The 21859-nt window shown below is 40.4% G+C and overlaps 1 protein-coding gene across 4 annotated transcripts in view; it reads right to left on the bottom strand.

Annotated features, from left to right (window-relative positions):
* CNTNAP4 (contactin associated protein family member 4) overlaps positions 1–21859 on the bottom strand; it is a 313027-nt gene that overhangs the window by 210723 nt on the left and 80445 nt on the right. For all 4 annotated transcript variants that reach the window (XM_061386803.1, XM_061386801.1, XM_061386802.1 and 1 more), the window contains exon 3: positions 6913–7106. In XM_061386803.1, the coding sequence (XP_061242787.1) occupies positions 6913–7106 (194 nt within the window). The remainder of the gene's footprint in view (positions 1–6912; positions 7107–21859) is intronic.

Below are 21859 nucleotides of genomic sequence, written 5' to 3'. Positions count from 1 at the left end.
GGGATGTGGCCACCCAGTCTGCCAGGCAAGCAGAAACACTTCAATAAAGGAGCAGTGGGCTGTGTTTGCACAACAAATGTGTGCAACAGCCCCATCCTAGAGGCAACAACAGCGTGCATTAATCCACAGATACACCCTTCTACTTGATCCTCTGCAGGGGAGTCCTGGACTCAGCTATAGAATGTCTGATGAGAAACACAGCAATGCTCTCTCTCCCACACAGAAGGCAAAACTATACTCTGTCTTCAGTACGTACTGTGATAAACAACAAGACGGTGAATTCATAATTTATGGTTTTCTCCTGCCTTACAGTAGATTATGTATAAAAAATGACACTAAACCAATGATTTCATCTACACCATGAATTCCGGTTGAAATACTGTTCTTCCCTAGCTTTGCATATTCATCAGTATTGACAGGAGGAAAGAGAGCTAAATTAACATGAACTTAGGTGGGAACTTGGGAGAAGGACATGGCAACCCACTCCAGTATGCTTGCCTGGGAAATCTCAAGGACAGAGGAGTCTGGCGGGCTACAGTCCATGGGGTCGCAAAAGAGTCAGACATGACTCAGGCACTAAGCCACCCTAACAAGGTGGGAACTTACTGTAGACATCTCAATTCCTTCCGTATCAAAGTATTACTGATCAACCTTCTTGATGGAGAAGCCTGCAATTTTACTACTGAAAGGAATGAGGGATTAAATTACTCAGCAAGTACCTGAATTCTCCCTCATTCTGTAGGAAAAAGTTTATAGAGGTGAGACTTCCTTAGGAACAACGTAGCTTCTTAGGGCTGTGCTTGTTTCCCTTAGAGCCATGTATCACTGTTCCCTGCTCTATTCTGAGCCACAGGAAGGCTGAGTGATGGAGACTGACAGTCCCAGGTCCTGTGCGAGCAAGCTTCCTGCCGGGCAGAAAGAGTTTGACAGGTGAGAGGAAGGGGGAGCCTGGATATTTCTCCCCACTCTTTCAATGCCTCAGGCAGCTTCTCAGTAGTGGCTGAGCCTCTTTCAAGGCCCCTGCTCCCCATGGACAAGCCTTGCTTCCAGAATCTTCCATTGGACAGTCCCTGCCACGGTTCTAGCACTAACTGAACAGTGTCAGCTACAAGCTCTAGAAACACCACCTTCTCATTATCCCTCCACTCCTGAGAAGTTACAGTGTCTGCTTGCTGCTGCTGGGCTCTGAAGGGTGCACCACCTCACACCTGATTTGCTTTGATCAGCTTTTCCACTACCTGTAACCAATTTTCTAGAATGACTTTGCAGTTTCAGATGCCGAGAGTAATTTCTGATTTTCTGACCGAGTGCTGACTCACAAACCAATTTAGTATCAGAAATGTGGTGTTTTTCTATTTTATGATCAAAGATTAGATGACACGTTGCACATATAAATGCCATCCAACCACTGTAAAATATAAATATATAAACTACTAAAATAATATTAAAAATAATATATGATGCTACATATTGATAACTCCCATAGGCTTGGTACTATCAATAACTGTTACAAGATAATTTCATCTAACAAGTGGGAGATAGACATTATGTTTGTTTTTTTTAAAAAAAATCAATAATTGGATTGTTTCCTATCCACTCCTCTCTGCTGCCCTTCATTTCTCTCAGTCTCAGATTATCCCCTTTGAAACTTCATATAAATCCAATCTTTACCTGTGCTTTAATAAATTGACATATATTCCATCCATTGTCCCCATCTCTTTCTCCTCAGTCCTTAAGATTTATTCTTCAGTATCAAATGACACTTCAATTGAAAATTTTCCATTGGTTTTGAAATTCACTGCAGCAATGGCCAGTGTATTTTTACATCATCTGTTTCTGATGGCCATCCAGTACTCGGCTGCACAGAAGTACTGTTAATAAAATCTGCCTAAGTAAGTGACCTGCTGCTGGTGTATTGCTTTCTATTTCAAATAGATATGTCTTCACATTTAATCATCTTCTTTTATGTTCATTAGTAATATTCTAAATATTATCTTCATAAATCTCATAATTTCTTTTTACTTTCTCCCTTGATATTTATCATTTGGGAGTTCTATTTTAAGTGGAGCATATGTTTTCCTTTTATGTTGTCTACCTAGTTTTTTATATGTAGAAAGATAAATTACAGGTTTTAAAAATTAATTTTATTGTTAGGCACAGAGTTTATTGAATTATCTTTTTTTAAAAAATAAGATGTTCTCTTAGATTTTTAAGGAATATATTGTATCAATGCCAAATCTTTCCTCCATTCTACCTTTATATATTTTTCTAGCCTCTTCTCTGATTATGTGTGGTAAGTTTGAAAATTAAAAATGTAAAATACGAAAGAGACGCTCATGCATTAGTTTTTAGAAGACCTAACTGACTGCGTCTTAAGCAGCAATAAAGAAACACTTCAGAAGGACAGAATCGCTTCCCAGAGAGATTTCCAAATGTACCTCCTGGGACTGGGGAATGAGAAGAGTCAGATGCAGACATCTGCAGCGCTGCATCACAGCAAGGATAAGAGGGGAGAAAAGAGGGTGGTGTCTCGTCCCTGAACTGTCACGTGGGGGAATGTGAGACACGAGCTGTAAAGTGGTTTTAAAACATGCCATCCTCTGGTTGATGCTTTGAGGATAAACTGGATGTGACTGTGTGCTCTGAAGGGGGCATTAAATCAAATCTGCTGACCCTAATCACTCTCTTCAAATTACTTTTATTTTGCTTGCTTAGGGACAGATCAATTGGAAGAATGTGAAGCAACGTTGCCATTTATCTTATTCAATGCATATGTGTTCCCACAGTTTACAGGGGTTAATATATATTTTTGTATATTACATATTCATGTAAAGTTCCAATTTACGTGAGCCCAGGAAGTTTATGAGAAGGGACTGACATAACGTGTTACAGAATGGGCACGGATGGGACGAGGTGAAATAAAACATGCTGCTTGATTGAGAAGGCACCCAGCAGACTAATTGTTCTGATTTATGACCAACGTCACATTAAAAACCCCAATGCAGCCACCTCCAACCAGGCACTCCTAGGTTAATCATTTCCAAAAGTAAGAGAACCAAGTTAAATAGAAATACAAACAGGAGAGTCCCTGGGAATACAGACTAATCATATAGACTTTCAATAAAAAACATCTTTCTGGCACTCAAGCAGAGGCTGTGTTGAAAAGCAGAAGCAGCTTAAAGCACTCTCCAGGCATTTGCCCAAGTTCTGAGCCAAGGATTGCAAGGCATTAAGCTTGATGATTTGACATGTTGACATACAGGGCATCAGTGCTGTTACACTTTATATCACCACACATGTGGTGGGCTTAGAATACTAGAATAACATAGGAGAAAGGTCAACATAGGGAAAGGTCTAGGAAAGCTGCACCTCACAAAGTGGGGAGTCCACCAGACTTACCACACACCTCTCACTTGAATTTCTGCCTCATTGGGTTTTCTATTAAATGACCCCAGCCACTTATTTATTTGACTGGACATAAATACATGTTAAAATCTTTGCAGGTGGTATAGAGTTGACAACTCAATCATTCACAGTGATAATAATGCTGTGACTATATGGTGACAGGAGATACTTTTGTCTAATTGACTATACACGTCATGGGGGCCTCCGTGTCTTTCACTAGCCAAAGCCAAACCACGACACTCAACACTTTTAATTTAAAAAAAGTTATATTAACTTCAGAAATATGTTAATACGAAATTATGGTTTTTTGTTTGAAAAATGAGATACAATTGAAATATTGTGCATAATACACTCCAACCCCATGAACTGTAGCCTACCAGGCTCCTCTCTGTCCATGGAACTCTCTGGGCAAGAATACTGGAGTGGGTAGCCATTCTTTTTCTCCAGGGCATCTTCCTGACCCAGGTATCAAATCCAAGTCTCCTGCATTGCAGGCAAATTCTTTACTGTCTGGGCCACCAGGGAAGCCTCATTGTGCATAATAATCATATTTCCTTAAATAATTCATAAAATTAGTGCCATCCCATCCCTTGCCCTTATCGTCTGCAGTGTAAAAGAGAGAATTTGTATAATTCAGCTGTAAAGTTCCTGCACATGTTACTCTGCTTAAAATAATTTTATAAGATGTTAGTTTTATGAAATTCCAGAAATTGTTCTTAGATGAGCAAAAATTATACTTCACACTTCCTTTTCCAATTGTTTACAATAAACTGGCTGAAAAGTCTTTTGACTGTGGATGTTGAGAAATTTTGTTTTGTCTTCGAGAGGAACAATTACAGCAGTTTGCATTCTCTATTTTTTGCAAAATATTTATATGCCATCTAGAAAGAGTACTTTGTATAAATTATATTTGTGGGCACTGGACTATAAGTTTTATCCAAAAATTAATTTTTAAAAAATATGTTTCTCTCAAATTTACAGTTCTATCAAGTATATGCATGGCTGTAAAGATAACAAATGAAGTATTTTGCCTTTCTTTTTTAAAGATTATTTGTAAGAAGCAGCAGGGCATTTGATGAATTCTTTCAGGTGTACAGAAGTCATTGCTCTCTCTAGTGCTCGAAGAGAATACATTGAAGGAAATGAGGAATCCCCACGGCAGCATTTCTATCCATGTTGATGGGTTTTATTTTATGTGTTTCTAAACTTGTAACAACTGCCTTTTCTTCCTCTTTCCATCACATTCTCCTATAATGCTTTATGGGTTCCCTAACTCTCTTCCACAGATTTATTTGTATCATCTGGAGCAGACTGTGAAGCGCTTAAAAAAATTGTCATGTTTTGTATAATCTGGATACATTACCCATAATGGGCAAAAAAAAAAAAAAGTTACAAAATACAGATGTGCTAAATGTGACAAAGAGTCAAATTCCTTACTACGAACATCAATTAAAAATTGGTCTTTAGCTAAACAAAAAACCCACATTAAAGTGATCTGTGCCAGATCATTTTAAACAACCTGGAACCAGGTTACAATTCACCATGTTTCATTTTGCCCGTGTTGCTATTGTAGAGTCACAGAGGGGGGCTTCCCTCAGGGAGGAACCTGAGTAACTACAGGGTAAAGAGAGAACTATGAGCCTACCTGGGATGGACAGACAGCATGAGTGTGTGTGTGTGTGTGCGCGCGCATGTGTGTTTATACATTTATTGACAATGTTTGAAGATTTGAAGCTGTTTTACCTACACCATAACCTTATCTATTTTATGTGTGGTCATGGCATCAGCGGCAAGTCTCAGTTTTGATCTTGACGTTCAGTTATCCATCTGCTTTCTTTACCATATCCAAAATTATAGTCCAGTCCTTCCCAAATCTGTTAGTCCATTCTGACTGTAGTCAGAGTCTAAAAACGATATTACCAAGCCAAGTAACTGTGATAGATACCATCTGTCTTTACATTGATTGGTTTGGATTAGTTAAGGATATCATTCATGTCACTAATGCACCCTGACCACCTCGCTTTTTACAAGGTAAATGAAAAAGACGAACAGCACTGTCCAGGTTTGGCTTTCCTCAAGCTTGATCCATGAAAACAATTAATTTTCATGGTTAATCTTTCTCTCTAAAAAATGTCAAAATACACATCTTACTTAATACAGCTAAATATTAGCCACTACTTACCTAGTTTAAAATCCAAAGCTTATTTAGAAGAAAAGAGTAAAGGATAATCCAAACACCTAGTTAAAAAAATACCTCATTAGGCTTTCACAGCTATTGGTTCATAATTACTGTTTAATTTATCCCCAGTTTGAATGGTTTTCATGGGATTAATTCAACCGTAATATCCAATTTTTCTTGCTGTTATACATAACTTCAACTTCCTTTGGATTTTAAGGCAGGTTTTCTGAAAATGCTTACAGAAAACTTCCAGCCTAACAGTCGTTCTCTCTAGAGAAAGAGCAGGGCTACATTTTCTCAATTCAACTTACATCAATAAACATGCAATTGAATGACCACCAAGTGCTTCAGAGATACAAAGGTGAATAATCACAGTCCCTTTCTTCAATGAGTTTACAATGTATCACGGAGTTCTAGGAAGTTTCAAAAGACAGGCTGTTGACTGATCAAAGAAAATTATCATTATGTGCCCAAACAGGCCTCCAAATTATCTGTGTGCTAAGAACAACGCTTCATTAAGTTACTCATTTTCTCTGGTTCCAGCAGCTCAGTCAGAGGAAAATTTAAAAAAAAAAAAAAGTTCTTTGATTTCAGTATGTTGTCCCTGGCCCACATAAAATCCAAACCAATACTTTTCTACACTAAAAGAGAAGTCCTTTCTTCACCAGCAAGCAAACTTTCTTTAGCTTCCTTCTCCCACTGGGTGTTCATGTATACTCGGTCAACTACAACTATACTACAAATACCACACACTTTATTACAAACTGCCTCCTGGTCAGTCTCCCTTGTAACAGCTGTGCCCTGTCCACAAAACACAGCATTTTAACACTTGAAAAGACTACAGAAAGGTTTATATATAAATCATATATGTGTGTATAAGACATATATAAATATTCTAAATATTATATATAAAAACCTCTATATACTAGGGAGACATTAATTCATATTTCTCAGAGTCATCAGAACAACAAAAAAAATTCTTTTTGCCAACCTTAAATAAAGGCAATGCAAAACTGCTATGTTACTAAACAAAAAATGTTTTATACAGGCTTGGTTTCTTCCTTTAATCTTCACACTATTTAGAGCACTAATGAGATTGTTTTTTCCTTCAATTTCTTAGGACTCTGTGAAATAAGTTTACTTTTAGTATTTTCTTAAATTAAACCATAAAATGTATTGGAAAATGAATATTAATACATTGGAAAATGTTTTCTAAGTAAGTCCAAAGATTCTGATTCTAAACAGAGTTTAAGAGATTCTTAAACTGTCTGTAGGAATGACCATGCTTCCTCCTCTGAGAGGCCATGTATTCTGTTAAAGAAACATACCCAGATACTGTCCTCCTGGCGATACTGCTTCCAGTTCCTGCCGCTGTCGCTGAACATCAGGAGGTAGCTGGTCACCCAGTTGGAGCTCCCATATCCCCCTTGGGTGGCCACGGCAGTGATCTCCATCCTCTCTCCAAGGTCAATCTGCAACCACTGGTATTTATTTGACACAAGTGGAGACCAGCCACCAGCTCCTTTTGTGAAAAGAGAAAAAAGAGAAATGAGCAAAGAATTCATTAGACATCTGTTAATGAACTAGCAATGCCAGTAAGACTATTCCTCTATGAAACTTCAGAAAGTCAAATTTCCAAAATACAAAACTTTCCATAATGGTAAAAAAAAAAAAAAAAAAAAACACAGAGAAACAAGAATATAATGTAAATGGATGGCACCTATATTAATTATGTTGATTTCTAGGTGTTACAACCATCTAACACTGGGAGAGCAAATTCAGTGAGGTTAAACTCACTGTATGTTTAAAGTCCTTAATTTGAGAGGCAGACAGCCATGTCAGCACATAGAACTAGTATGTTCAGTGCCCACACACGGCTGAGTAACGATTTGCCTTCAGACTGTGATTTACCTTCAAACTGCATGGAACTTGGAAATGCAGTACTTGGATGAAATCTCAAAAATGAAAGAATGATCTCTGTTCATTTCCAAGGCAAACCATTTAATATTATGGTAATCCAAGTCTATGTCCTGACCAGGAATGCTGAAGACGCTGAAGTTGAACGGTTCTATGAAGACCTACAAGACCTTCTAGAACTAACACCCAAAAAAAGATGTCCTTTTCATTATAGAGGCCTGGAATGCAAAAGTAGGAAGTCAAGAAACACCTAGAGTTACCAGTAAATTTGGCCTTGGAGTACAAAATGAAGCAGGACAAAAGCTAATACAGTTCTGCCAAGAGAACACACTGGTCATAGCAAACACCCTCTTCCAACAACACAAGAGAAAACTCTACACATGGACATCACCAGATGGTCAACACCAAAATCAGATTGATTATATTCTTTGCAGCCAAAGATGAGAAGCTCTATACAGTCAGCAAAAACAAGACCAGGAGCTTACTGTGGCTCAGATCATGAACTTCTTATTGCCAAATTCAGACTGAAATTGAAGAAGTGAGGAAAACCACTAGACCATTCAGGTATGACCTAAATCAAATCCCTTATGACTATACAGTGAAAGTGAGAAATAGATTTAAGGAACTAGATCTGATAGACAGAGTGCCTGATGAACTATGGACGGGGGTTCGTGACATTGTACAGGAAACAGGGATCAAGACCATCCCCATGGAAAAGAAATGCAAAAAAGCAAAGTGGCTGTCTGAGGAGGCCTTACAAATAGCTGTGAAAATAAGAGAAGAGAAAAGCAATGGAGAAAAGGAAAGATATACCCATTTGAATGCAGAGTTCCAAAGAATAACAAGGAGAGATAAGAAAGCCCTCCTCAGCAATCAATGCAAAGAAATAGAGGAAAACAACAGAATGGGAAAGACTAGAGATCTCTTCAAGAAAATTAGAGGAGGCGGTCCTAAGATGGCGGAGGAATAGGACGGGGAGACCATTTTCTCCCCCACAAATACATCAAAAGAACATTTAAACGCTGAGTAAAATCCACAGAAGAACTTCTGAATGCCAGCAGAGGACATCAGGCACCCAGAAAAGCAGCCCATTCTCTTTGAAAGGAGGTAGGAAAAATATAAAAGACAAAAAAAGAGACAAAAGAGGGAGGGACAGAGCTCCATCCCGGGAAGGGAGTCTTAAAAGAGAGAAGTTTCCAAACACCAGGAAACACTCTCACTGCCGAGTCTGTGCTGAGCCTTGGAAGCACAGAGGGCAACATAATAGGGAGGAAAAATAAGTAAATAATTAAAACCCACAGATTAGGAGCCCAATGGCAACTTTCCCAGAGGAGAAGCAGCGCAGAGGCCTGCGCCCGCCACTAGCAAGCGGGGGCTGGGCAGGGAGGCGCGGGCTGCATTGCTTAGAGTAAGGATTGGGCGGAATTCCCCCGAGGGAAATCAGAGCCAATTAATCTGGGCTAACAAACCAGACTGTGGGATAGCTACCACGCGAAAAGCCCTAAGACACCGCCAGGCCCACGCACAGAACAAAGGGCGGAATAGAACCAGCCGGCTGCAGACCATCCTCCTCCGGTGACAGGCAGCCAAAGCCGGAAGAGGGCAATCGCAGCCCCAGAGAGACATTATCTACCAAACTACAAGCAGGCTTCCTTGCTTACTAAGACTTCTTGGGGTCCTGGACAGTCATCCACCTGAGAAGGTGCGCCAGTTGTACACCCAGAAAACCAAGCAGCAGGGTCGGGAGAGGCGGTAAGTCGCAGTGACCGCGCTCACCAAACACCTCATCACCTGAGCTGCTCGGAGCTGGGAAGGGCACAAAACGCAAGCCCAATGGAGTCTGCGCCTCTGAGGACTACCCGAGTGCCTGAACCTGAGTGGCTTGGACCTGGGAGGTGCATGCAGCCCAGGGCCGGCCTCGGACCGTTCTGGTGGAGCAACCTAGAGCCTGAGCTGTGTGGGCAGGGAGGATGCACGCACCGTGAGCGGGGCACAGGCCCAGTGTGGCTGAGACACTAAGAGCACACGCCAGTGTTATTTGTCTGCAGCGTCCCTCCCTCCCCACAGCGCCACTGAACAAGTGAGCCTAAAAAAGTGTCCACCACCGCCCCATTGTGTCAGGGCGAAAATCAGACACTGAAGAGACCAGCAAACAGAAGCTAAAACCGAGGGAACCGCCTTGGAAGTGACAGGTGCAATAGATTAAAACCCTGTAGTTAGTACCGACTGCATAGGAAGGGGCCTACAGATGTTGAGAAATATAAGCCGGACCAAGAAACTATCCGAAAATGAACTGACCCCACACTGCCCACAACACCAGAGAAAGTCCTAGATATATTTTTACTATTTTTACGATCATTCTTTCCTTTTTCTTTTCTTTTCTTCTTGTTTTTTCTTTTCTTTTTTTCTTTTTTAACTTTTTTTTAATTTTTAAGTCCTCTATAAAACATGTATTTCTGCTTTATTGACTATGCCAAAGCCTTTGACTGTGTGGATCACAATAAACTGTGGAAAATTCTGAAAGAGATGGGAATACCAGACTACCTGATCTGCCTCTTGAGAAATTTGTATGCAGGTCAGGAAGCAACAGTTAGAACTGGACATGGAACAACAGACTGGTACCAAATAGGAAAAGGAGTTCGTCAAGGCTGTATATTGTCACCTGTTTATTTAACTTATATGCAGAGTACATCATGAGAAACGCTGGACTGGAAGAAACACAAACTGGAATCAAGATTGCCGGGAGAAATATAAATAACCTCAGATATGCAGATGACACCAGCCTTATGGCAGAAAGTGAAGAGGAACTCAAAAGCCTCTTGATGAAAGTGAAAGTGGAGAGTGAAAAAGTTGGCTTAAAGCTCAACATTCAGAAAACTAAGATCATGGCATCTGGTCCCACCACTTCATGGGAAATAGATGGGGAAACAGTGGAAACAGTGTCAGACTTTATTTTTCTGGGCTCCAAAATCACTACAGATGGTGACTGCAGCCATGAAATTGAAAGACGCTTATTCCTTGGAAGGAAAGTTATGACCAACCTAGATAGCATATTTCAAAAGCAGAGACATTACTTTGCCCACAAAGGTCCATCTGGTCAAGGCTATGGTTTTTCCTGTGGTCATGTATGGATGTGAGAGTTGGACTGTGAAGAAGGCTGAGCGCTGAAGAATTGGTGCTTTTGAACTGTGGTGTTGGAGAAGACGCTTGAGAGTCCCTTGGACTGCAAGGAGATCCAACCAGTCCATTCAGAGGGAGATCAGCCCTGGGATTCCTTTGGAAGGAATGATGCTAAAGCTGAAACTCCAGGACTTTGGCCACCTCGTGTGAAGAGTTGACTCATTGGAAAAGACTCTGATGCTGGGAGGGATTGGGGGCAGGAGGAGAAGGGGACGACAGAGGAGGAGATGGCTGGATGGCATCACTGACTCGATGGACGTGAGTCTCAGTGAACTCCGGGAGTTGGTGATGGACAGGGAGGCCTGGCGTGCTGTGATTCGTGGGGTCACAAAGAGTCGGACACGACTGAGCGACTGATCTGATCTGATCTGATCTGATCTGATTACTCCTTTAATTTTCATTTTTATAACCTACTATTACTTTGCAAAAAAAAGACTATTTTTTAAAGCAAACTTTATATATATATATTTTAATAACTTTTGTGACTTTGTGTTTTTTTCTTCTTCTTTTCTTTAATATTGTATTTTTGAAAATCCAACCTCTAGAATTTTAATCTTTGCTTTTTGGTATTTGTTATCAAATTTGTACCTTTAAGAACCCAATCTTCAGTACCTATTTTTACCTGGGAGCGAGATTACTGGCTTGACTGCTCTCTTCCCCTTTGGACTCTCCTTTCTCTCCACTAGGTCACCACTGTCTCCTCCCTCCCCCTTCTCTTCTCTACCCAACTCTCTGAATCTCTGTGTATTCCAGACGGTGGAGCTCACTTAGGGAACTGATTACTGACTGGATCTGTGTCTCTCCTTTTCATTCCCCCTTTTATCCTCCTGGACACCTCTGTCTCCTTCCTCCCTCTTCTCTTCTCTGTATAACTCCATGAACATCTCTGAGCAGTCCAGACTGTGGAGCGCACATAAGGAAGTGACTACTGGCTAGCTTGCTCTCTCCTCTTTTGATTCCACCTCATTTCATTCGGGTCACCTCTAACTCCCTCCTCCCTCTTCTCTTCCCCATGTAACTTTGTGAACCTCTCTGGGTGTCCCTCACTGTGGAGAAACTTTTCATCTTTAACCTAGATGTTTTATCAACAGTGCTGTATAGAAGGAGAAGTCTTGAGACTACTGTAAAAATAAGACTGAAAACCAGAAGCAGGAGGCTTAAGTGCAAATCCTGAGAACATCATAGAACACCTGACTCCAGGAACATTAAGCGATAGGAGTTCATCAAACGCCTCCATACCTATGCTGAAACCAAGCACCACCCAAGGCCAACAAGTTCCAGAGCAAGACATACCATGCAAATTCTCCAGGAACACAGCCCTGAGCTTTAATATACTGACTGCCCAAAGTTACTCCAAACCCATTGACATCTCATAACTCGTTACTAGACACTTCACTGCACACTCCAGAGAGAAGAAATCCAGCTCCACCCACCAGAACACCAACACAAGCTTCCCTAAACAAGAAACCGTCACAAGCCACCGATAGAACCCAACCCACAGTGAGGAAAGGCCATAATAAAGAGAACTCCCCAAACTGCCAGAATACAGAAAGGCCACCCCAAACTCAGCAATATAAACAAGATGAAGAGACAGAGGAATACCCAGCAGGTAAAGGAACAGGATAAATGCCCACCAAACCAAACAAAAGAGGAAGAGATAGGGAATCTACCTGATAAAGAATTCCAAATAATGATAGTGAAAATGATCCAAAATCTTGAAATAAAAATGAAATCACAGATAAATAGCCTGGAGGCAAGGATTGAGAAAATGCAATAAAGGTTTAACAAGGACCTAGAAGAAATAAAAAAGAATCAATATATAATGAATAATGCAATAAATGAGATAAAAAAACACTCTGGAGGCAACAAATAGTAGAATAATGGAGGCAGAAGATAGGATTAGTGAAATAGAAGATAGAGTGGTAGAAATGAATCAGGAAAAAAGAAAAACGAATTAAAAGAAATGAGGACAATCTCAGAGACCTCCAGGACAATATTAAATGCCACAACATTCGAATCATAGGAGTCCCAGAAGAAGAAGACAAAAAGAAAGACCATGAGAAAATACTTGAGGAGATAATAGTTGAAAACTTCCCTAAAATGGGGAAGGAAATAATCACCCAAGTCCAAGAAACCCAGAGAGCCCCAAACAGGATAAACCCAAGGTGAAACACCCCAAGACACATATTAATCAAATTAACAAAGATCAAACACAAAGAACAAATATTAAAAGCAGCAAGTGAAAAACAACAAATAACACACAAGGGGATTCCCATAAGGATAACAGCTGATCTTTCAATAGAAACTCTTCAGGGCCAAGGAGGGAATGGCAGGACATACTTCAAGTGATGAAAGAAAATAACCTACAGCCCAGATTACTGTACCCAGCAAGGATCTCATTCAAATATGAAGGAGAAATCAAAAGCTTTACAGACAAGCAAAAGCTGAGAGAATTCAGCACCACCAAACCAGCTCTCCAACAAATGCTAAAGGATATTCTCTAGACAGGAGACACAAAAACGGTGTATAAACCCGAACCCAAAACAATAAAGTAAATGGCAACGGGATCATACTTATCAATAACTACCTTAAACGTAAATGGGTTGAATGCCCCAACCAAAAGACAAAGACTGGCTGAATGGATACAAAAACAAGACCCCTACATATGTTGTCTACAAGAGACCCACCTCAAAACAGGGGACACATACAGACTGAAAGTGAAGGGCTGGAAAAAGATATTCCATAAAAATAGAGATCAAAAGAAAGCAGGAGTAGCAGTACTCATATCAGATAAAGTAGACTTTAAAACAGGGCTGTAAAAAGAGACAAAGGACACTACATAATGATCAAAGGATCAATCCAAGAAGAAGAGATAACAATTTTAAATATATATACACCCAACATAGGAGCACCGCAATATGTAAGATAAATGCTAACAAGTATGAAAGGAGAAATTAACAATAACACAATAATAGTGGGAGACTTTAATACCCCACTCACACCTATGGATAGATCAACTAAACAGAAAATTAACAAAGAAACACAAACTTTAAATGATACAATAGACCAGTTAGGCCTAATTGATATCTATAGGACATTTCACCCCAAAACAATGAATTTCACCTTTTTCTCAAGTGCACATGGAATCTTCTCCAGGATAGATCACATCCTGGGCCATAAATCTAGCCTTGGTAAATTCAAAAAAAATCGAAATCATTCCAAGCATCTTTTCTGACCACAATGCAGTAAGATTAGATCTCAATTACAGGAGAAAAAATGTTAAAAATTCCAACATATGGAGGCTGAAAAACACACTTCTGAATAAACAACAAATCACAGAAGAAATCAAAAAAGAAATCAAAATATGCATAGAAACGAATGAAAATGAAAACACAACAACCCAAAACCTATGGAACACTGTAAAAGCAGTGCTAAGGGGAAAGTTCATAGCAATCCAGGCATACCTCAAGAAACAAGAAAAAAGTCAAATAAATAACCTAACTCTACACCTAAAGCAACTAGAAAAGGAAGAAATGAAGAACCCCAGGGTTAGTGGAAGGAAAGAAATCTTAAAAATTAGGGCAGAAATAAATGCAAAAGAAACAAAGGAGACCATAGCAAAAATCAACAAAGCCAAAAGCTGGTTCTTTGAAAGGATAAATAAAATGGACAAACCATTAGCCAGACTCATCAAGAAACAAAGGGAGAAAAATCAAATCAATAAAATTAGAAATGAAAATGGAGAGATCACAACAGACAACACAGAAATACAAAGGATCATAAGAGACTACTATCAGCAATTATATGCCAATAAAATGGACAACGTGGAAGAAATGGACAAATTCTTAGAAAAGTACAACTTTCCAAAACTGAACGAGGAAGAAATAGAAAATCTTAACAGATCCATCACAAGCACGGAAATTGAAACTGTAATCAGAAATCTTTCAGCAAACAAAAGCCCAGGTCCAGAGAGCTTCACAGTTGAATTCTACCAAAAGTTTAGAGAAGAGCTGACACCTATCCTACTCAAACTCTTCCAGAAAATTGCAGAGGAAGGCAAACTTCCAAACTCATTCTATGAGGCCACCATCACCCTAATACCAAAACCTGACAAAGATGCCACAAAAAAAGAAAACTACAGGCCAATATCATTGATGAACATAGATGCAAAAATCCTTAACAAAATTCTAGCAGTGAGAATCCAACAATACATATAAAAGATCATACACCATGACCAAGTGGGCTTTATCCCAGGGATGCAAGGATTCTTCAATATCCACATCAATCAATGTTATACACCACATTAACAAATTGAAAAATAAAAGCAATATGATTATCTCAAGAGATTCAGAGAAAGCCTTTGATAAAATTCAACATCCATTTATGATAAAAACTCTCCAGGAAGCAGGAATAGAAGGAACATACCTCAACATAATAAAAGCTATATATGACAAATCCACAGCAAACGTTATCCTCAATGGTGAAAAATTGAAAGCATTTCCCCTAAGGTCAGGAACAAGACAAGGGTGCCCACTCTCACCACTACTATTCAACATAGTTTTGGAAGTTTTGGCCACAGCAATCAGAGCAGAAAAAGAAATAAAAGGAATCCAAATTGGAAAAGAAGAAGCAAAACTCTCACTGTTTGCAGATGACATGATCCTCTACATAGAAAACCCTAAAGACTCCACCAGAAAATTACTAGAGCTAATCAATGAATATAGTAAAGTTGCAGGATATAAAATCAACATACAGAAATCCCTTCCATTCCTATACAGTAATAATGAGAAAATAGAAAGAGAAATTAAGGAAAGAATTCCATTCACCATTGCAACACAAAGAATAAAATACTTAGGAATGTATCTACCTAAAGAAACTAAAGACCTATATAAAGAAAACTATAAAACACTGGTGAAAGAAATCAAAGAGGACACTAATAGATGGAGAAATATACCATGTTCATGGATCAGAAGAATCAATATAGTGAAAATGAGTATACTATCCAAAGCAATCTATAGATTCAATGCAATCCCTATCAAGCTACCAACGGTATTTTTCACAGAGCTAGAACAAATAATTTCACAATTTGTATGGAAATACAAAACCTCGAATAGCCAAAGCAATCTTGAGAAAAAAGAATGGAACTGGAAGAATCAACCTGCCTGACTTCAGGCTCTACTACAAAGCCACAGTCATCAAGAAAGTATGGTACTGGCACAAAGGGAGAAATATAGATCAATGGAACAAAACAGGAAGCCCAGAGATAAATCCACGCACATATGGACACCTTATCTTTGACAAAGGAGGCAGGAATATACAATGGAGAAAAGACAATCCCTTTAACAAGTGGTGCTGGGAAAACTGGTCAACCACTTGTAAAAGAATGAAACTAGAACACTTTCTAACACCATACACAAAAATAAACTCAAAATGGATTAAAGATCTAAACGTAAAACCAGAAACTATAAAACTCTTAGAGGAGAACATAGGCAAAACACTCTCTGACATACATCACAGCAGGATCCTCTATGACCCACCTCCCAGAATATTGGAAATAAAAGCAAAAATAAACAAATGGGACCTAATTAAAATTAAAAGCTTCTGCACAACAAAAGAAACTATAAGCAAGGTGAAAAGACAGCCTTCAGAATGGGAGAAAATAATAGCAAATGAAGCAACTGACAAACAACTAATCTCAAAAATATGCAAGCAACTCCTGCAGCTCAATTCCAGAAAAATAAATGACCCAATCAAAAAATGGGCCAAAGAACTAAACAGACTTCTCCAAAGAAGACATACAGATGGCTAACGAACACATGAAAAGATGCTCAACATCACTCATTATCAGAGAAATGCAAATCAAAACCACAATGAGGTACCATTTCACGCCAGTCAGAATAGCTTCGATCCAAAAGTCTACAAGCAATAAATGCTGGAGAGGGTGTGGAGAACAGGGAACCCTCTTACACTGTTGGTGGGAATGCAAACTAGTACAGCCACTATGGAGAACAGTGTGGAGATTCCTTAAAAAACTGGAACTAGAACTGCCATACGACCCAGCAATCCCACTGCTGGGCATACACACCAAGGAAACCAGAAGGGAAAGAGACACGTGTACCCCAATGTTCATTGCAGCACTGTTTATAATAGCCAGGACATGGAAGCAACCTAGATGTCCATCAGCAGATGAATGGATAAGAAAGCTGTGGTACATATACACAATGGAGTATTACTCAACCATTAAAAAGAATACATTTTAATCAGTTCTAATGAGGTGGATGAAACTGGAGCCTATTATACAGAGTGAAGTAAGCCAGAAAGAAAAACACCAATACCGTATATTAACACATATATATGGAATTTAGAAAGATGGTAATGACAACTCTGTATGCGAGACAGTAAAAGAGACACAGATGTATAGAACAGTCTTTTGGACTCTGTGGGGGTGGGGGATGATTTGGGAGAATGGCATTAAAACTTGTATAATATCATATGTGAAATGAATCGCCAGTCCAGGTTCGATGCAGGATACAGGAAGCTTGGGGCTGGTGCAATGGGATGACCCAGAGGGATGGTATGGGGAGGGAGGTGGGAGGGGGGTTCAGGATGGGGAACACATGTACACCCGTGGCAGATGCATGTTGATGTATGGCAAAACCAATACAATATTTTAAAGTAAAAAATAATAATAATAATAATATTAAAATAAATAAATAAAATAAAATAGAGAAGCTGGGGGAAAAAAAAGAAAATTAGAGATACCAAAGGAACATTTCATGCAATGATGGGCTCAATAAAGGACAGAAATGGTATGGACCTAACAGAAGCAGAAGATATTAAGAAGAGGTGGCAAGTATACACAGAAGAACTATACAAAAAAATCTTCCCGACTGATATCATGATGGTGTGAACACTCACCTAGAGCCAGACATCCTGGAACGTGAAGTCAAGTGGGCCTTAGGAAGCATCACTACGAACAAAGCTAGTGGAAGTGATGGAATTCCAGTTGAGCTATTTCAAATCCTGAAAGATGATGCTGTGAAAGTGCTGCCAGCACTCAATATGCCAGCAAATTTGGAAAACTTAGCAGTGGCCACAGGACTGGAAAAGGTCAGTTTTCATTCCAATCCCAAAGGAAGGCAATGCCAAAGAATTTTCAAACTACTGCACAATTGCACTCATCTCACACGCTAGTAAAGTAATGCTCAAAATTCTCCAAGCCAGGTTTCAGCAATCTGTGAACGATGAACTTCCAGATGTTCAAGCTGGTTTTAGAAAAGGCAGAGGAACCAGAGATCAAATTGCCAGCATCCACTGGATCATGGAAAAAGCAAGAGAGTTCCAGAAAAACATCTATTTCTGCTTTATTGACTATGCCAAAGCCTTTGACTGTGTGGATCACAATAAACTGTGGAAAATTCTGAAAGAGATGGGAATACCAGACCACCTGACCTGCCTCTTCAGAAACCTGTATGCAAGTCAGGAAGCAACAGTTAGAGCTGGACATGGAACAACAGACTGGTTCCAAATAGGAAAAGGAGTACGTCAAGGCTGTAAATTGTCACCCTGCTTATTTAACTTCTGTGCAGAGTACATCATGAGAAATGCTGGGATGGATGAAGCACAAGCTGGAATCAAGATTGCTGGGAGAAATATCAATAACCTCAAAGATGCAGATGACACCACCCTTATGGCAGAAAGTGAAGAATAATTAAAGGGCCTCTTGATGAAAGTGAAAGAGGAGAGTGAAAAAGTTGGCTTAAAGCTCAACATTCAGAAAACTAAGATCATGGCATCCGGTTCCATCACTTCACGGCAAATAGGTGGGGAAACAGTGGAAACAGTGTCAGACTTTATTTTTGGGGGCTCCAAAATCACTGCAGACGGTGACTGCAGCCATGAAATTAAAAGATGCTCATTCCTTGGAAGGCAAGTTATGAGGAATCTAGACAGCATATTAAGAAGCAGAGACCTTTGTCAACAAAGGTCAATCTAGTCAAGTCTATGGTTTTTCCAGTGGTCATGTGTGGATGTGAGAGTTGGACTATAAAGAAAGCTGAGTGCTGAAGAATTGATGCTTTTGAACTGTGGTGTTGGAAAAGACTCTTGAGAGTTCTTGGACTTCAAGGAGATCCAACCAGTCCATCCTAAAGGAGATCAGTCCTGGGTGTTCATTGGAAGGACTGATGTTGAAGCTGAAACTCCAATCCTTTGGCCACCTGATGCGAAGAGCTGACTCATTTGAAAAGACTCTGATGCTGGGAAAGATTGAGGGCAGGAGGAGAAGGGGACGACAGAAGATGAGATGGTTGGATGGCCTCATCGACTCAATGGACATGGGTTTGGATGGACTCCGGGAGTTGGTGAGGGACAGGGAGGCCTGGCGTGCTGAGGTTCATGAGGTCTCAAAGCGTCGGACATGACTGAGTGACTGAACTGAACTGAACATGGAACTTGGAAACGGCCTCTAATGTCTGATGATGTTTAGACTCCTTAGAGAAAGAGGGACAGCATTAAGCCCCAGAATACCAGAATGGTCTAGGGATCATTCCTGCCTTGACTGTGTTTACAGTCTTATTCCCTGGTGTCTCAGATGGTAAAGAATCTGCCTGTCAATGCAGGAGACAAAGGAGATGCAGGTTCGATCTCTTGGTTGGGAAGATCCCCTGGAGGAGGGCATGGCAACCCACTCCAGTGTTCTTGCCTGGAGAATCTCAGGGACAGAGGAGCCTGGCCGGCTACAGTCCATGGGGTCGCAGAGAGTCAGACACGACTGAGCACAGCACAGCACACAGGAGGAACAGACGTGAAAAGCATGCTGGAAACACACCTGGGAAATGTTACTGGTGAGGCAGGTACAGGGAGCAATAATACAGTAAGTGATGGAGAGTTCCATCCAGTGATAACTGGCTTGCAGCAACGGGCAAGAGATGATTACACTTTCAGGAATTCTACAAGATGATTATTAAACATAGCCATCTTTGCAATTGGCCATAGTGAGAGTTTTTAAACCATGAACATTGGCAAACTCTGCGTATCAGTACTCACTCCGACCCCAGCCAGTTCTCCAACACATCACTAGTTGTATCCTATCTAGGAATGGGGGTGTGGTGACAGTCCGTTTACTATTTACTATTTACACAATATTTACTATTATGGTGCAGCGCATAGCATTGTGAGGCCTAAAGGGAGACATCTGTGTGAACAACCTGCTTTAATAAGATTTAAAAATCTTTTGGGTGGCAGACAACACAGTGACAGTCTGAGTAAGGAAAAGCAGAACTCTGTGTTATTCCCAGCTTCAAAGAGAAGATTGCCAGGCAGACCATGGAGGGAAGTGTGTCCCAGAAAGGATGAGTAGCTGAAGCTGAAGGGAGCAGCTGACGTATGCAGAGCAGGGAGGAGTTAGCTAGCTGTTGTGTGCTCCGTGTGGACTGGCTAATGTGAAGGGGCTCCGGGCAGCAGGGGCTATGTCCAGGCGTCTGCACCTGGCTGCAGCGTGACCCGTTCAGATGTGTAGTGGCCACAGAGGGTGTGAGGGGAGGGGCTGGGTTTGGACATAACCAGCTGCTCAAGAAGGGGAACTAACCTGGCTCTAGTCAGGACCACAAAATAAGTCAAGGCAGCATCTTTTAAAAGAATTCTATTCCTATAACGTCCTCTCTTGACAGCATCACACTAACTCCCGCTTGTATTCAGGTATGCGTCCTGAGATTACTTACTACATAGTCTTTAGAAATAGATGCTTTTTTTCAAATTTCCTTCTGTCTTGGAGGGAATCATTGTTCAAAAGTGTCTTTCACTCTATACATCGAAAGTACAATGCTCTCCTTAGGGACCCAAAATATATAGAGATTGTGCAGTTTTTACTGGTGTGTTTTTACTTTTCTCTGTATTTGCCCTTGGAGAATGTGTGGTTTGGGCTGGTAAGCTGGATGAGTAGAGTTCTTTGGGGCACCATCTACCATGTTTAGGTGAGGGGGAAAAACTCTTACATTTTAAGTAAGAAGGCGCGCTGGGTAGACAAGGGACTTGGCTGTAATCTGAGCGCCTTGGTGTCATTGATCTAGCATGGCTTTGCTGTCCACAAAGGGCATCTCTCATGCAGTCTGTTATCTATGTGGAAGAGAACTTACTTTTGAATGCTCTGAAGAACACCTTAAATAGCACCTGACCAAAAATAGCTCAGGGAGCTCTTGAACCCTGACTGCAAACTGCTCTCATAGCATTATTTTAAAATCTAAGCCAACTCCTTCACCATATTTCATTTCTCAGGATGTAATGAAACTCCATCCAACTTTCCCACTTATTTTACCGTGGTATTACTTAGTATTTACGCAGTGAGTACTTTGCGTTGGGCACACTGTGAAGGCACTGTTGCTTAATTCTCCAAGCGCCGTGCTGAGACACAGAGGGTCTGAATGCCTTGCACCAGTCTGCAGAGCAGCAAGACGCACCGAGCTCTGAACCAGGACACGGCAGTGCGCCCGCCTACTGTTACGACATGTAAGTGGATGTGTCATAATGGATGTAGAAAAGACAGCAACAGCCAGGGTTGGGGAATTTCAGGATTTGGCTACCTGGCAGTAGGGTCATCTTCCCTCTCTAGAGTTAACAACGGACCACGTCTTTGAAGTATGGATACATGACGGGAGGGGTGAATGGGTAGAAACTTCCCTCCAATGTTCAATCTAATTTTTACTGTTCTGCCACAGGTCTATCAAAAGTCTTCAAGTTGAAAGTTTCTGGGGTCTGATGTTCACCAAGGGTGCTTGGTTAATATCAGTAGCATAGTTGGCAGACACGTTGCAACTCTCTCTGCATTTTTTATCTTCTTTCTTTACATAGAAAAGAAAAGAATGGACGAAGTGCCTCCAGCCAGCCATCATCTTGCCCTGGAGTTTCTGTTTGGAATTTTATCTACATCACCTTACACCTTTGAGAAAAATACTGAGTCATTTTGTTTCTTGCTCTTTCTACTTAATTTTAAAGGTCTAAAGTTGGTCACGAAGGCACATTTCTAATACAGAGTAGCATAATATTTCTGTGGCACTTTTGACATTCCTTTATAGACCACTATTTAAAACACAAACATGTGAGAGAAGCACAGTGAGAGGGGAAAAAAAAAAGAATCAGCATGATTCCAGTGAGTGAAAATTGGATCATCAATTCTCATCA

The sequence above is a fragment of the Bos javanicus genome, chromosome 18 (genome assembly GCF_032452875.1).
Source record: "Bos javanicus breed banteng chromosome 18, ARS-OSU_banteng_1.0, whole genome shotgun sequence".
NCBI classification, from domain to species: Eukaryota; Metazoa; Chordata; class Mammalia; order Artiodactyla; family Bovidae; genus Bos; species Bos javanicus.
This window is presented reverse-complemented; position numbering and strand designations above follow the sequence as displayed.